Here is an 18,487-nt window from a genome sequence, read left to right on the forward strand (position 1 = left end):
TGCACCAGGAGAAATTTCACATGCCTCCCTGCAGTGATTTAGTCCACAATACATTGCAATTTACATTGCACTGTAGAGAACCTACTGTTGATTTTATAAAAAAATTTATATGTAATGGCTTGAATTAAAGTTTAAAATACAACAGTCAAGTATCATGCTTCAGTTGTGCTCTAAACAGAAACCTTCATTTCACTTATCAAAGAGGCTTCTGTTGATTTTATGTCGGACATTTTGGCTTGAGTGCTAATAAAACTTTTCAAATGCACTTGCGATGTTAGGCTGTGTAAGGTGTTAACTTTGGTTAAAATCACCTGTTTCTTCTTTCATCAGATTATATTGATTATCGATACTTATCAAACACATTCTGATACAAAACCTATCTAAGAACACTGCCAGGTACGTGCATTGTATGAAATTTCATAAAAATCAACCCAACTGAACACACACACACACACACACACACACAAAGTTCCTTTTATATAATAATTTCATAAAAATCAACCCAACTGAAACACACACACACACACACACACACACACACACACACAAAGTTCCTTTTATATAATAGAGCTGAAAGGGGGGTTAAGCCAGATATTATTCTTTCTCTTCAATCTTTTTAGTGGATTAATTATTATGGCTACAGTGATGATTAGTGCGATTGTGAATGGGAGGAGTGCAGTTATTGTTATTAAATTTGATATAATATACTAGCATGGGTGCCCAGCATTGCCCGGGTGTTTGGAGGTGAGTGTTGAGCAAAAAAAAAAGTGGTAATAGGAAGGCAGGCTCGAACCCATACCGCGAAGGAGGAAAAGAACAGAAAAAAAACGTTATGTCTTTGCTGTTACGACCACTGGCAAACCGGAAGTGACGTAGGTTTAAATTAAGGCTAGACAATCGAAAAGACGGGATGACTTTCGAAAATATTTGTGAAAAAAGGGACCCCTCCCTGTAGAAAAGGGCCGAGTTGAGGGTAAAGTAGAGTTTAGCCAATTTTTTGTCAAAAGTTTTAGGCAAACATACATACATACATACATACATACATATATTGGTAGCTCAAATGTTTGACCCAAACCGATTAAAAAGCTTGCTCTATCTCTGAATATACTTTATGTAAAATTTCAAATGTTTAGACCAAAAATTGTCTGAGTAATATGGTAAAGACTGCAGAGGTCAAATTTTTTTTAACTTTGACCCCTGTTATGACCCCTTAACATTTATCCTTTGGAGCTCAAATCAAGTTATTAAGTTAGATCCATGTTCAAGGAACCTATATCTAAAATTTCAATGTTTATATCCAAGATTGGCAGAGGAATTTGGTAGAGTTTTCAAAGGTCAAATCGTTGAACTTTGGCCCCTTAACAGCCAAATTTCTGGCTGAAAACGGATTACAAAGATTTTCCTAAATCTTCATGTCCTATATATCAAATTTCGAGTCTGTAGACTAAAAATTGACAGAGTTTTGTGTAGGGAAATGTACACAGGAACACACACACACACACGCACTTTCACTTTTATAGATAAACAGCACCAGCAAATTCATAGCTTTACTATAATATTCATTTGCTAATATCTTTCCTCTGAGAAGAATGCATTTCTTTAATGGCCATGGAGTAAGGAAATTTTAATATTTCATATTTGAGTATTCTGTTGAACAATAAATTCTTGGAAAGTATAATTTACAGTCTTAAATTGTGTGTGTGTGTGTGTGTGTGTGTGTGTATATATATATATATATATATATATATATATATATATATAATTTTTCTTTATATTTCCTGTTCTTCTATTCATTAATTTATTTTTTTTCTAGCGCTTCAGTGAGGAGTTCGAAAGAATGGACTTAGGTGGAGGTTATGGTAAGTCCCCCTTTTCTTTCTGTTATATTTTCATTAATGTATTATTGCACATGTTATGTTTTCACCAATGAGCAATCAAGAAACCAAGTAAAATCTTGTTATATGTACGTAAGCTGAGTGTTTACATGCTGTTCTTTTATTCTCTACATCGTTGCTTCTTTCATCGTCGCTACGTTACATGAGTGGCTGTGTTCATTTAGGTTTGTTGATTCTCTCATTTTTTTTTTTTAATTTAGGCAAAATAAACTTTCTATTCATGAATGACACAAGAAAAACATTCTTGCTTTCTTCAAGATTTTATTTGAGAGAATGAATTTAGGAGAGAGACTATATGACCAATTATTTATTTAGTTATCTAACTTGAGAAATGAACTTATGTGCAGACACACATCGGTAACATTAAGCTTGGATTATCTCTACATCATTTCCATTTTCTGTTCGCTTGACTTTCACAGAGAGACTGATTTGAAAAACCTTATTTCACTTACTAGAAAATGTGACTCTTACCGTCATATCCTTATATTGTTCAACACCTGTTTTTCTAGCATGTTTGACCTCTGCACCCCCCACCTTGCCACACATCTTCTGTTCAGCACTGAGAACGGTTCTGTTTTACAGATCTGGGTTATCCTGGCATGCACTAAGAGTGATCCTTATCAAAATTTACACTAGCAAACTCAATCACTCCTTACATAGGGCCCCTCATGTGTAACATTTTTTTTCTTCAGCAAATAACACCAATTTAAGATGTGCACAGTTACTTCCCTTGTTGAAACTTGCTGCGTTGTAGTTTTCAGGCCTGCACACACGACTCATGAAGAAATAAGAATATATTCATTTGCATACAAAATGCGACATTATCCACAATTATAATATCTGCACAGATTAGTTATCAATATGCAGCATTGCATATTCTTAGGCAGCAATACTTTTGAAGTGAAGTGTACACATAGTTCTACAGGGGCAACTTTTTTTTTAATTCTGGATGATTGATAGAACACCATATGAAAAGTAGACAGTCAATTGGTGAGCTTAAACAATTAAAGAGAGATTTAAAGATTTGAAATTAAATTCAATTACTGACAAAAGTTTAACCAAACTGCACATAATATAAGGTCCTGGGGGAAGAAAGGGTTGACACAATCTGCATTCCTTGACCTTTTGGCTAGGAGCATAGTGTAGTGTTTGTTCATCTTTTTTGTTCTCACTCAGTGAAGGAGAAATACTTCTAGACTGAGGAATTTTCTTATTTTTTACCTAATTCGGAATGCCACTTTGGTAGCTGAATTTTTCCCACATTAAAAATTAACCTTGTGTTTAACCCTTCCCTCGTGGGGAGGCAAGTAAATAGGTATACAACCTTTATTTCTCTTATAAATACAATTCAAAGGTAAACCCTGATTAAGGAATTAAGTAAAAAAAAAAATCCAGTTTAAAATGAAATATTGGTTTCATCTCCTTCTTCATAAAATATACCAGTTTAAAGAATCAAAAACATTTTCATCCCTTCCATATGACATGTTGCTAAGAGACTGTAGGTTGCTTTACGGTTTAAGTCATGTGGTACTGTTTCAGGCATAGGCTCACTATTTTAGGGGAGGGGCTTTCCACTCAAACCGTGGGTTAATGGTAGGGTAAGTAATTACAGGGTGGAACAATAAATTTGTCACCCTAAAGAAAACAACTCTACAGCTTTATTTTAAAATTTTTTATTGAAAAAAATCAATTCAGGTAACTTGATTATGTAGTAGAGTTGACATCTACTCAATGTAGCCGCCTTCAGCCTCAATCACCGCCCCGAATACTTGACGGACGGTGGTGATCAGGCTGGCTTTCATGTTGTGAGAGGTTATGTTAGTGATGTTCTTGACGTATGATAAAATGAAGTCCAACGGATTCAGGTCGGGGGGGGGGGGGGTAGGAAGGGAGGTGGGCAGTAAGAAAAGGGTACAAAGTCGTAGCACTCCTTCTGAAGCCAAGCCTAGGTCTCTTTGAACTTGTGAGCCGGCATCAAGTTCTGCTGCCTCACCTGGGGTCTGCCAGTGGTTGACTTTCAAGCTGACTTTGAAGATGTGAGGTTGCATGATGTGGCTCTCAATTGAAACCACACCAAAGACTGTAACCATGGCCGGAAATTTTGTTTTCATCACCCTGGGCACGTTCCTGTTATTTCTGGTAATCCAACAATGCATTTTGATGGTGCTGGCAATGGTCCTGTTGTCAGAACTTGGATTAGTAAAAGAGCATGAATTTTACAGCGCCACATCTCTGATCCCACTTGTTGAACATTGTGTTGCTTTCATATATGATAGAAGGCTCCTATGGCTCTGGGATTTGTACACAACTGGCCAACTAGTAGATTGTTTGCAACAAAAAAAAAGAAAACCGGTTTTCATTAAACGGAAATGGAATCATGTTATTTCTAGAGCAACAATTTTATTGTTCCAGCCTGTACGTTTTTTTTTTTTTTTTTTTTTTTATACTAAACTCTCACTGAAAATCATCCTCTCCTCTCCTTCAAAACTCCCAAAGAATTTATCTCTTACAGTAAAAATATTTTTAAGTTAACTGTCCTAAAAAGCTAGAATGAGTATCATTTTATGTTAAATTTTCCGTCTCTCAGGTTAGGAATTTAATCTTGACTTCAGCTTGTTTTGTCATTGGCCACTGAATCTCTGTGTAAAAAAAAACATCTTGCTGTCTCACTTGCTACTCAGATTGCCCTCCCTCATAAATCTGACCTTTATCGCAGTAGCTCCTTCAACTTCAGTGACAATATACCTTGTAATTTGCTGAACAAAAGTAAAACAAAAATCAAGTTTGATAAGCTATGGACAATGAAAACAATGGTACAAAGTTAGATACAAACTCGTTATAAATTTGTTTTCCCTTCTGCAAATATCCTGCCACGAGTCATTTAAGAATTTAAATCTTTTCTTTCGTTCTCATACTCCAAACATTCATCAAATTGATTTATTGTCAATTTGATTAATTTCCAGCAAGATTAACTTAATCCTCTTATGGTATTAGGCTGATAAAATGAAACTTTTTTTCCCCCCCCTCATTCCTTTTTTTTAACTTATGAATGTGCATGTGTGCTTTTATGATTTGAAATCATTTCCAAATCAAGAACACACAAAGCTATTAGAGTTGTTTCAAGGCAATGTTTTTTTGGTTTTTTAAAAGTCATAAAATGAATAATGAAGCCTAAAAAGGTTTTAAACACTGGATCTGCTTCAGAACAAAACTTTTCATAGATGTGCAGAAGAAATACAAATAAACAATAATCCCCCCCCCAAAAAAAAATGTTAAAATTTCCAGCGAAAACAAAGCCAAAAAATAAAAATAAAAAAAAATAAATTTATTGTCAAATTACTTATGTAAAAGTTACTAATTATTTAAATAATTTCACTTTACAATATTTACATATTATCAATAACCAAGCGAAAGGATAAAAGAACTTGAAAATACACCATTTTGTGTTCTAGGAGCAACATACTCTAGAAATATAAAATAATTATCCTACCTGTAAAATTACATTTGCCAACTTTATTTGACATTAAATAACCTATAGGTGGTTGATATGCCTTAAACCAAACATAATATTAGTATACAACATAATCATGTTGATACACCCGTTCTAGTTAGATCATCGAAGTTGAGCAACATTGAGCTTAATCAGTATGAGATGGATGACAAATTTGGGAATATCAGGTGCTGTATATAGGAGGACACCTCCTTGTAAGAGTTTCAAAAACCTAACATTGTCATCTTCCCCAATGGGGATATACGTGCACCTAGGGTTAGTGCTGCAGTTTCCAGTTTGTTTTTTTAACACCATTGTTTTTAGAAAAAAAAAGTCAAGGTTTATAATGTTTGCATTTAGTCAGCTTTGTTGTATGTGCATGAAACTTGTTGAATTGAAACAAAAATAAGTTACCTCAGTGTAGAAAGTTTGATGATTTATCGACTTGGGGGGGAGGGGGGTATTCAATGCAGAATCCAGTAATTTTTAAATATGCTTTTATGCTTAAAGTTCTTTATATCTTCAAATATTTATTTATAGTTTTATTTGTAGTATTTATTATAGCTTTAATTGTTTTGTAAGGGAAAATTTCTATTTTTGACTTTGCAGAATATGATTGAGTTTTGCCAAGGGAAAGGGGGGGGGAACTAACATCAATGTTTGGTGCATTTTAGGCCAGGAAACCATTATCTTCAGACAGCCTAATCTGGTAGTACCAGAACCATCTAGAAAGATTTCTCCATCGCTGACTGAAGACAAAAAAGATGAATTATAGTATCAGAACAGATATTACACTTTGCTCTTAGCTGCAACAGCATTCACCCTGGTTGGGTTAAGCTGATGACTTTTCTGGCCTGCATTGTATCCTGAATCATGTTGACCCATGTGCAACACATTTGAGTAAGATACATAGCTAACCAGTTTTTATCCCGCCATTAAAAGCTCAACATCTGTGGACCTACGAGCTTAATCAATTCCTTGTTGGTGGTTGTTGTCCAGGTCTTCATCTGTTTACCAATATGGTTGTATCATATAGAAATAGGAAGGATTATATTTCAGATTCTCCCATTAGACATCAAAGGCATCATTGCACCAAGATGGATGGATGACAGAGATTTTAGATTGAAGTGTTGGCAGAGAACAGTAGTTGCGACATAGTCTAGCTGTTGGCAATGCAAAATGCAGTAAAGATAGTCATTGTCAAAAACTTATAATGTCCGCTGATCAACCACCCTCATTGGCCACATTTTGTAAGTTTTTAGAACAATTGACCAGGTGACATATTGGTGTGTATATATATATATATATATATATATATATAATGGTGACATATTGGTGTGTGTATATATATATATATATATATATATATATATATATAATGGTGACAGCATATTAGATATTGAGCATTGTCATCACACGTAAACATACAAATATGGCTTTTCAAACCTGCCAGATTCTTACCACTCCCTAACACAGTAATTGAAGACCTGCTGTCCTATAAAGTGTGTTGATTGGACTCTTTTTTTTTTTTTTTTTTTTTTTTTTTGCTGGGGATGAGTCATTCTGCCAGGTGTCATATATTCATTCCCTATTTCAGAGATCCCAACCCAGAGATCATTTTAGGATCCTAACCATCCCTTTAACCACAATCATTTATATATTTCTTACACTTGATTAACCAGTTAGTTTTTAAAATTTATTCCATGAGCTTGCTAGCTCATATGATTGCTGAAAAGATGGAAATCTTTCTAAGAAAAAAAAGAAAAGATAAAGAAATCCCAAGTTCTTAAGTACCACATGAAAAAGAAACTGGTTTCTTTTTCATGTGCTACATAAGAACTTGGGATTTATTTATCTTTTCTCTCTCTCTCAGCTTTGTTTAATCCAGCATCTTTGGGACACTAACTTCTACTAAGGTTGCTTCTTTCTTCTTGCCCTGTCAGGTTTAATAGCGCTGTTTTCTAGGCATATATAGCTGCAGGAATTGCATAGTCATAGTGGATGGTGTATAACTTATTTCCAACTGTTCTTCACGGTAGATATGTTCCCAGGACTTGCTGCTGCATTCAATCTTTAACTTTTTACAGATTGCCCAATGGAGTTATTTGCACACTTAATTGTGTTGTATTGTATAGTAGCTGTCCCCAAGCAGAAAATTACAGTTGGATGCCAGGTGGCTCACACTCTATACTTCTGTGTGGCAGAACCTACACTTGTCATTTCAGAGACCATCCATATTCTTAAAAGCATTGCTTATCAAGCCTTGATCTTGAGCTCTCCTGATCATAATGGAGCAATCCTCTTTTTAGCCAGTGTATAGAGCCTTCCTTATCTAGTCTTGGGTGAATTCATCCAGAAAATACTTAGCACGCTTTTGGTTGACCCATTCTTCCAGACTTTATGATGTCATATCAAACCTGGCATAGATTGGCACTCTTTACTATGTGGATTGCAAAAGATAGTTCACAAATTCTTTGTGGAGATGATTTTCACTATGACTTGTAAAATGTGTTTTGCTCAGGCATACTTTACCACAGTCCCAATCTCATAGTCATTAAATGGTTGCGATTCTATCTTAAGTTTTTTTATGGATTGATTTGTCTTCTCTCATATTCAGGCACACCAATATTATTGTCCCATTTCCATGTTGCTTTATTTAGTGCACTCTGTTCCCAATTACTGCTCAGGATACCACACATTTTTCAAGAGATCTTTACAGACTCTTTGTATTTTAGTTTTGGTTTTTAAGTTGGCCACTATTCTTCACAAAGTTCTCCATTAACAAAAACTGGGATACAATCTTTGCTCATTCTCCATACATGCCTACATAACGTTAAGCAATGATGTGTAACCTGCTTTTAATGTGCCAACAAACATTCTGTTCTTGGCTTTTGACTAGGAGCAAAGGGTAATATCTGTTCTGATACTATACTTCATCTTTTTTGTCCTCAGTTTTTAGATGGTTCGTGTACTACCTGATTAGGCTGTCTGAAGATAATGACTTCCTGGCCTAAAATGCACCAAGCATTGATGTTATTTTTTTTTTTTTTTCCCCCTTTGCAAAACTCAATCATATTCTCCATCCATCCAGTACAGCTGCAGCTGAGATCGAACTCACTACACAAGTTTGTAGTGTAATTCAAATTTTGTTGGTAGCTGAATACTCAATGCTTTGCCCGGGCTATCGAGGGTATTTTTTATTGTGATGCCATCACTTGATGGGGTGTCTACCATGGCTTAAGAGTCCCATGTCAGTTTCTCAACCTGTTATTTTTTCTTGCGGTACATACAGCGCATCATCTTCCCAAATGGTCACCCATCTGGTCCTAGCAGCAATTTTCCCTTACAAAACAACTAAAGCAAACACCATAAATAAATATTTGAAGATATAAAGAACTTCAAGTATAAAAGCATATTTAAAAATTACTGGATTCTGCATTAAATAACCCAAAAAAGCTTGATAAATCACCAAATTTTCTACACTGAGGTAACTTTTATTTTTGTTTCAAATTCAACAAGTTTCATGCGCATACAATAAAGTTGACAAATGCAAACATTATAAACATTGACTTTTTTTTAAAAGTTATATCCTCGTGTTTTTTTTGTTTTTTTTGTCCATGGCCAATGCACTAACCTACAAAACGATTCAGTTGCCTTGTTAAGACGTAAATCAATTTCTGCATCAAACTGATATAAGAAGCTAATTGCACCACCTGGATACGCAAATTTGTTAATTACATTCAATTTCTTGATGCACACAAATATAGATAACTCAATTCAAGTTTTACCTGGTTCAGACTTATAGAAAACAAAATTTGTTTATTTCAAGATTATGGTTAGTCCTAAGGCACTATTTACCATTCGAAAGAAACCATGAGATGGTGTATGTCCGTTGGAGAATGTGCAAACAAATAAATAAAAATAAAGGAGCAATCATCTTTTATATAAGAATCTGCTAAGTGAATTCGTAACTTTGAATTTATCACTAATAAAACCTTATATATATATAAACATACATACACACAGTAGTACCCCGGGATATGGGATTAAAAATTAGTAACAAAATACAGTACAGTACAAATCACATTATAAATAACACCATAAGGTGGGGGCAAATACTATAACAAGGGTCCGGAAAAACATTGTATTCCACATCGTAACCTGAAAAACCATATCCCAGGATTCTACTGTGTATTTATATATATATATATATATATATATATATATATATATATATATATATAATTTCCTCAAAACCTCTGGCCTTGATGGAGAGGAGACTAAAACTTGCTGCTATGGTTTCAAATGATCTGAAATAACAGCAAGGGGAGACTTGATTCCAAATATTTCTCATATGTTATATCTCTTCTCTTTTAGAAATAGGGTATGATTATGAATATCTCCAGTATCAAATAATCCTTATACAGTGTGAAATTTACTTTATGTATGAAAACCAAAGAGGTTGTTGGAAAATATCAGATATTTTGTAATTCATATGCAAAACTAGGAAAACACAAATGACTATAGTTGAAATATTTTATGGCTGTAAAAAAGTGCTAAAAATAGGGTCTGGATGGTGGATGATCTCCCTTAATGTGTAACCTTAATGGCAAATGTCATATAACCCATTACACAAGTCAGGTTATTAGCTTTCCAACAAGCCTTCATTTGTTAAATGTTGCTGAGATTCTGAACTTATAAAATTGCCAAAAAAGGTGGTGGTGTGTGTATATATATATATATATATATATATATATATATATATATATATATATATATACATATATATATATATACGTACACACTCGTAGCCAAATTGAATATTGAAATGCTCATATCTTTGGTCTATAGGACGAAACTACATGAAAATTTTCAGGCTTTTGGAAATTCTATGGTTAAAATTTTATGACAATTGGTAAAAAAGAATGTATATTTTTAAACCAATACTATACTCAAATTTGCCTATATATATATATATATATATATATATATATATATATATATATATAGTCCTGGCAGGCTAGCTTTAGTTTTGCTACTTTGGGATGAATTTTGCTTAGGGTTTTTTTTTTTTTTTTGTTTTTTTTTTTTGTTTTTTGCTTGGTTGTCTCCCCTGTGGCCTTGCCAAGCCATTAGTATGTATAAGTTGATCTTGTGTATGCAGAACGGTCTTTACCATACTACTGTCAATTTTTGGTCTACAGACTTGAATATTTATATATAAGGTATTCTGATCCGTGGAACAAATTCAATAGTAGCTGCTGAGGGGTCAAAATTGGAACTTGGCAGAACAAAATCGCATAAATACGCTTTTATAGTAATATGCATACATAATATGGCATAGTAAATAAAACTGAACCTTTTAGAGATGAGCATTGAAATGAGTGTCGGTTTCCAGTGAAGCAGTATAATATAAAAGCTCTAGTATTGCACTATCAAGCTATCTAAATGAACCTTGATATTAAAATTGCAAAATCTTATTCCATAGGTGAAGCAGCCAATGAATTTTTAACAAAGTTGATACAAGGGTGTTCAATACCGAAGTAGGGCTAGATTTTTTTTTATTTTTACACAAAAGATCATTAAAAAATTTAAACAAATAAAAACAGAATAATTAACAGAATTCTGTTATTTTTAACAAGGTTTATTTAAATGAAAAAGATGCTGCATAAACCCGCGCACACACACACACACACACACACACACACACACACACACACACACACATATAATGACATAAAGAATAAACTTCCCAAAATCAGAACCTAGCTAAATCAAAACAGCAGATCTTACATAAAGAGCTCAATATTCTTTTAGTTCACATCTAATTTTGAACTTTTATCATGTTCGCTTCTGTTAAAACAGACGAAAGAACATTCAAACGATCAGTCAAATACTTTAAGCTTTTTTTTTTTTCCTGATTAAAATTATATTATTTATATCAGTTGCAAGAATTCAAACAGCAAATATTTACTGTGCAATCGTTTCTAAAACGATTTAGAATATTTAATTTTGTATCATATTTTGAACTAGCCTGGATGCTCGGCATTGCCCAGGTCTTTGGAAGTGGGTGTTGAGTAAAAAAAAAAAAAATGGTAGTAGGCAGGCAAGCTCCAACCTGTACCGTGAAGGAGAAGGAAACATGAGGAAAAAAAAAACGTGATGGCTTTGCTGTTGCGTCCATCGCAAAACCGAAAATGATAAACATCAAAATTAAGGCTAGTCAATCGAAAAGAGTGGATGACTTTCGAAAATATCTACAAAAAAAGCGATCTCCTCCTCGTAGAAAACTGCCCCATTGAAGGTGAAAGAATTAGTGTTTTTGGCCAATTTTTTAATATTTGTCGTCTGAAAAATCCAAGTTTAAAACGATACCAGTTTCATCACGTTCTGACATGCGTCTGTCAAGTTTTAGGCAGACATACATATATATACAGACATATATAGTTACATACATACATTTAAACAGACAGGTGAGATTTATATTATTGCCCTGGTGTTTGGAGATTTATATTATTGCCCTGGTGTTTGGAGGTGTGTGTGTTGGGGGGGGGGGTAGATCAAAACGACCCTGTTTAAAAGAAAAAAAGAAAACGTTGGCCGGGTGTTTGGAGGTGTAAAAGAAAAAAAAAAAATTTAGTAGAAAGGTAGGCTTGAACCCCGAACCTTTGACGCGGAAGTGGAAAGGAAATGAAGAAAAATAACCTGTGACCTAACCATCTCGACCACGGGAATAGATGAATTAATAAGTGTGTTAAGTTGACGTTTATAAAGCGAAATTAATAGGTGCGATGTCGTGTGATGTTTGACCTAGTTTTGCGCTGGAAGCCAGATTCTGTTTTCCCCGCTACGCAGCGATCAAAAAATATCTCGAAAATAGCTTGTAAAAGTCGGGTAAATTAAAGACAGCTATGACCCGAGTTCTTTAGTCGTAGATATTATTATTTAGACAGCATATAAAAAGTTTTAAGAAGGAGCGAGCCAACTGATAATCACGGCGAAAAAAGCCTTTCGTAGACATACACAAAAAGCAAACACACATACATACATACACATATTTTCGCTTTTATATATAGATGGCATTAAAAAAAGTTTGTTCGCCAACGCCTCTAATAACATCACAAATAGCAATCAAGCAAGAGAAACATCAAAGTTTACCATTTTGTATAGCATATATATTCGGTTATTATAGGAAACATATATAAATTTATATCTATTTATAACATCACTACTACTGCTACTGCTATGCAAACTGTTCATTTCAACTTGCCAATATATTTTTACTTTCTGCACATACCCAAATTCAATTCATTTCCTTAATTTGTTTAACTTAAGGAAATGAATTGAATTTGGGCATGTGCAGAAAGAAGTAAAAATATGTTGGCAAGTTGAAATGAACAGTTTGCATTTCAACTTGCCAATATGTGTCTGTACATGTTATTAAATCTTTCTTACCTATTTTTTACATCTCCTACCGATGTAGCTATCTCCTACCTCAATAGCTACATCGGTAGGAGATGCTACTGGAACGCTAAATGTTTTGGTTTCAAGTCTAGTTTATGGCACTCAAATCATTTTTGTTTTCAACTTTTGCAATCACTACTATATATTAGGTACAACATAATATTCAATAGAGAATTGGCTCCGTAATAATAAATACAAAAGCTGCATTAATTAAAATATATTTAAGCATATTTTATGATCCAACAAGGCCGGGCACACCCGACTAGTACAAAATAAAGGTGAAATAAACAATAATAAAATGAAAACAAATAACGTACACGTTACAATGATGATATATTAAAATAATTTGAAGATAAAGAAAATCAATAATGATGAAACCCTGGTCAACAACAAATTTGTCTGCATTTTTCAACTGATCTAGGACAAATCTGATTCAGTGAATCCAAACATCATGTTCGTTTTGCTCAATCAGGTCAAGTTTTTGAGATATGGCCACATGTCGTTTTTTATGTTTTTGTACACATGTATACATGTATAGGGCATTTTAGAAGAAGTTGGTGGGAGTAAAATGCCATGTTTCGATTGGAAATGATTATTTTAATGACAAGAAGTATTCAGGTCCGATAGCTCTGGGGGATTATGTTGAAAAGAGATCAGTTTGAAGTCATAAAACTTTAAAATCTTCCAAATATTTGTGTGGTACCGAGCTCAACATTATACAAAGAAGGACTGATCTGTGCGAGAGGAATTGATGCCTTGCAAAGAATATAAATGGACAGACAGAATAATTTTCCCACCATTGTACATCAAGCTCGGCTTACCTAAGCAGTTGACCAAGGCTCTGAACACGGATGATGACTACTTCACTTACTTGTGCCACACTTTTCCAGGATTGACCATGAAAGAAGTTGCAAGCTGGCATCTTCAACGGTCCTCAGATCCAGCAGCTCATCTGAGATCCATATTTTGAAAACTCAGTGAACGAAGTGAAACTGGAAGCATGCAAGGCATTTGTTCGAGTGGTGAAGAACTTTTTTGGCAACAATAAGGCCAAAAACTACGCAGAACTTGTTAACAACATACTGACTGCTTTCAGAAACCTGGATTGCAACATGAGTGTCAAGATGCACTAGCTATATATATATGGACCTGTTTCCTGAGAACCTGGGTTCAATGAGTGACAAGCATGGGGTATAAATTCCATCAGAACCTGAAAGAGATGGAGACCAGATATCAGAGTGACTGGAGCACAGACATAATGGCTGACTATTGTTGAAATCTGAAGAGAGACCTCCCTGCCGCTGAGCGTTCCAGGAGTTTGAAAAAATGGAAGTTCAACTCTGAAATTTGAACAACGGTGAAGCAACATGCAATTTACATGTACTTACTTTTATTAATGCCCACCATTCAGTTTACAGTAATCGATGGTCTGTCAGGTAATCAATATATGTTGTTGGCAAAACATTTTTTCTTTTAAAAATATATTTAGGATGAAGTGTGTTTACAAAAATCAGTTGATAATGCCACAAAAATGTAATCAAATTTTGTCACAAGATCTGATTTTTTTTTTTTCAAATCGACTTGGCACAAAAACCTAACCTGATGGATAAAAACGGGTGCCATTTCTTGATCTAGCAGTGCAAAAATACCTTAAACCAGTTTTAGGAATCTAGACTCCATTCGAAAAGTAACAAATTGTTGTCCAATTCAATTAAGTAAGAACAGTGTTAATCTGTAAGCAACATTATCAGAATAATAATTTTAATATTTAATTTAATAATATTAATTATAATCAGAACTAAAATATTATTATAAATAATAAAGTTAAGAGATATATATTTAATAATAAACTATAATAGAATACTATAACTATAGAATTAGAAAAATAATGCGTAAAACTATAAAAATGAACAGAATAGGGAAGTATACATTGAAAATCTGAAGATTTAAATTAAAATTAAATATGAAAAAATTAAAGAATAAAAATTAACTTAAAATTAAGATAGAAGAATACCCGTCCAAAAACAATATTAATTCCCAGAACTGTTTATCATCGTTTTTATGTTTATTTTTGAAGATTAAAATTAATTTATTTTGATGACTTTAATGTTATAAGCGAATCAAAAATTTGTTGTTAGATATTTATTTTTGTATAAATCAAAGGAAATAACTCCTGACATGATTACTTCTCTTTATCTAATGCATCAGATTATTCGATGACTAAGAGGAAAAGTATTCACACTGAAATTTTTATTTTCTGGAATAAGTATCTTTTAGAAAGAAATTAGTGCAAAATATATTCATGGCATTAATGTAGTGGAAGGAAGGAAAAAATAGTCTTGTTCAAATCAAGTACTGATATGTCAAATAGATTATTATTTGGGTCTCTTTAAAAATCCGACAGGATAACTTTATATGTTAGATTAGTTATTAATTATTTCTCCACGAATGAGCAATTGTGTTTTTATTATTAGGAAACTAATTTTAAGATTTCATAATTAGTATTAGATTTCTCTCTCTCTCTCTCTCTCTCTCTCTCTCTCTCTCTCTCTCTCTCTCTCTCTCTCTCTCTCTCGTTTTATTTTTTCTTACATTATTCCCTCGTCTCCCTCTCTCTCTCTCTCTCTCTTTCTCTCTCTCATTCCATCTCTGTCGTTTTATTTTTCCTCTCTTTCTCATATTATTCCCTCGACTCTCTCTCTCTCTCTAATGATTTTGTCTTTCCCTCCCCTTCCATAGCCCTCCTCTTCCGGCCTTCCCCTCCTCCTCCTCTTCCTCCTCCTCCTTCGTTTCGGCTTGAACTCTGCCGACAATCTGCGGTGGGCAGACCGATCATGTCAGTTCTTGTGATCATATGTAAGGGCATCATCAAATTTATCACAGAAAAATCTAATGAAGAGGACCACCGTGGGCCACCCGACTTGGACGACGAACAAGGTAAGGGGCCCAATCGTCCATATGGCTCTCCCCTCCTCATCCTTCGCCCCTTTTGTTTGTTTTCATCTTTAAAAGTTGCTCGAAACCTGACAAAAGAAAAAAAAAGTCTGACGACTCCTATCGACAACCTCAGAATATGTTTGTATCATTGAAACATTCTCTGCCTGTCTCTCTCTTTCTCATTCATTCAAGCTATATATCCCCCCCTCTCTCTCTCTCTCTCTCTCTCTCTCTCTGTTTAACACTCTCTACAACTTCCTTTCTTTCTTCCTTTCTTTACTTTCCTCTTCCTGCTCCTCGCGCCTGTTTTACAGTCTTTTTCTCTCTGTCACTTGTTGTCTCTCTTTCACCCCCTCTCATCAGTGTTTTTACAATTCAACTAAAATGGCTTTGTTTACTTCTCTCTGTCTTCCTTTCTCCCTCTCTTTTTCTCGTCACTTTACCCCACACATCTTATGCCTATCTTTTATCTATTCTACCCCTCATCCCCTTTCACTTTTGGATAGAATTTGTGACTAGTCAGTTGATACATAGTAACTATTGGTCATGCTTTTACTACTACTAGTACCTTTTACAACTAATGATGCTCTCTTCATCCTACGCCAGCTTCATCTCCCATCGTCAGATTTATTGTCATCCTGTTAAGAATCTGCGTTTTGTTTTGGTTTTAGTCTGCTCCTTTCTTTCTTTCCCTTCATTTTCTGACTTTCCCCCCACACCCGCTCAAGCTCGACCCCCCCCTGCGCCCCCACCCAAGTAGTTTGCTGCGTTGTTTGTTGTTTCCATATCATCTTGTTTTTGTTGTTTTTTTATTCTACCTTTTCACTTCACACACATCCTATCATCCTGTTTGTTTTTCGTTTGCTTGTTTTTATTATTTTTTATTTTTTTGTTTAACTCGTCTATCTATCTCAATTTGCTACCACAGGTTATTAGGACTATCCCATGTATGAAGCCACTGTATTCAGACTACCAATCACAAGACTAATTTCACGATTTGTCTATCTATTCCCTCTATTATATATATATATATATATATATATATATATATATATATATATATATATATATATATATATATATATAAAATATATTTTAGTCATCGACATACAGATCTGTTTCGTTGTTTCACAACTCATCAGTGCCGCTAGACTAACACCTATTCCAAGCCGATATATATATATATATATATATATATATATATATATATACATATATATATATTATATATATATATGTATAGATAGATAGATAGATATATGCAATAAACATTGCAATGCCAAGTATATATTTATTTTTCATTCATATGAATGAAAAATAAATATATATTTGGCTTTGGAATGTTCACTAACGAGATATATATATATATATATATATATATATATATATATATATATATATATATATATATATATATATATATATGCTCTGAAAGTGTAAATGCTTAATTAATTGTGCCAATCGGAAAAACAATTGTATATATATATATTACATGTATATATTTTATAATCGAAAGTACACACACACACAAAATAATATATTTTCGGGTGGAATATTCCAGTAATTATTTCATTACTACCCAATACATTGTACTAGAACTTTATAATAAAATACGTTAAATGGTGACACATGGGATTTGTGTAGTCATTCATCTAATAATCATTGTTGTTGTTTTTGTTATATATATATATAATGACAATACTTAATTACATTAGTAAGAGCATTATATTATGTAACGTGAACAAACATCGTGCTGCCCAGCTTCCCACCAATCCCCCCCCCAACCCGAAAAAAAATCCACTCCTATCATAGGATTCTGTAGCAATATGACTTGCTTGGGATGAGCTAATTAGCCATCCATACCAGCTGTTTCTGGAGTAATAAGTAAACTTGGAGGTTTAAATAAATAGCCTAAATAAGCAACTGTTGATTAGAGAATAATGATCAAACCTATGAGTTTCATTTACCTGTTTCCCCCAAAACCGCCGGTATGGATGGTAAATCAGCACATAATTGCATGACATAATAGGTCAAACAGTAGTTATTTTTGCCAACTATTAAGTGACTGACTAGTTTATGAATAAGCCAAAATGCATTCTGATGGATTTAATTTCATAAAATATCATTTTTGTTTCTAAGCTATTGCATTTATGATTAAATTTACTACAAAATTTAATTTCATAAAATATCATTTTTGTTTCTAAGCTATTGCATTTATAATTAAATTTACTACAAAATGGCATTACATTTGTTTGAATTTTATTTATTTATTTATTTCTACACTGTGAAAATTGGTTTCTAGCCCAGTGGCATGCAAGACAATAAATAAAAGATAAACTTTGAACAGTGATAATTCGATAGGTACTTGTATTGCCAAAATAAATTTAATATTGTTTGGTCTCCAAAAATCTATGTACCCACATTTAAAGTTTTTATATATAATAAACTGATAAAAGTTTGGTTTTGGATATCTATTTGTAAGGATCTTATTATTGATATCGTACATAAAAATTTATTTTATTCTTTATAAAAAAACGTTGACGAAAACCTTGATTGTATGAAGGTTGCGCTGTACAATTAAAAATAGTTGTAATTGGTCCCCCCCCCCCCAACAAAAAGGAAGGTGGACCTGTAAATTCACCCTTGTTCGTTCGTCTGTCTGCACTTTTCTCGATAATTACACCTTGGAATTTTTTGAAAT

At 33.6% G+C, this 18,487-nt stretch overlaps 1 protein-coding gene across 15 annotated transcripts in view; it reads left to right on the forward strand.

Moving 5' to 3' along the window:
• LOC145263693 (5'-AMP-activated protein kinase subunit gamma-1-like) overlaps positions 1-18,487 on the forward strand; it is an 812,476-nt gene that overhangs the window by 739,199 nt on the left and 54,790 nt on the right. For all 15 annotated transcript variants that reach the window (XM_080120636.1, XM_080120635.1, XM_080120622.1 and 12 more), the window contains one exon: positions 1,814-1,859. In XM_080120636.1, the coding sequence (XP_079976762.1) occupies positions 1,814-1,859 (46 nt within the window). The remainder of the gene's footprint in view (positions 1-1,813; positions 1,860-18,487) is intronic.

This window comes from Euprymna scolopes, chromosome 39, assembly GCF_053919585.1.
Source record: "Euprymna scolopes isolate OS-2025 chromosome 39, ASM5391958v1, whole genome shotgun sequence".
NCBI classification, from domain to species: Eukaryota; Metazoa; Mollusca; class Cephalopoda; order Sepiida; family Sepiolidae; genus Euprymna; species Euprymna scolopes.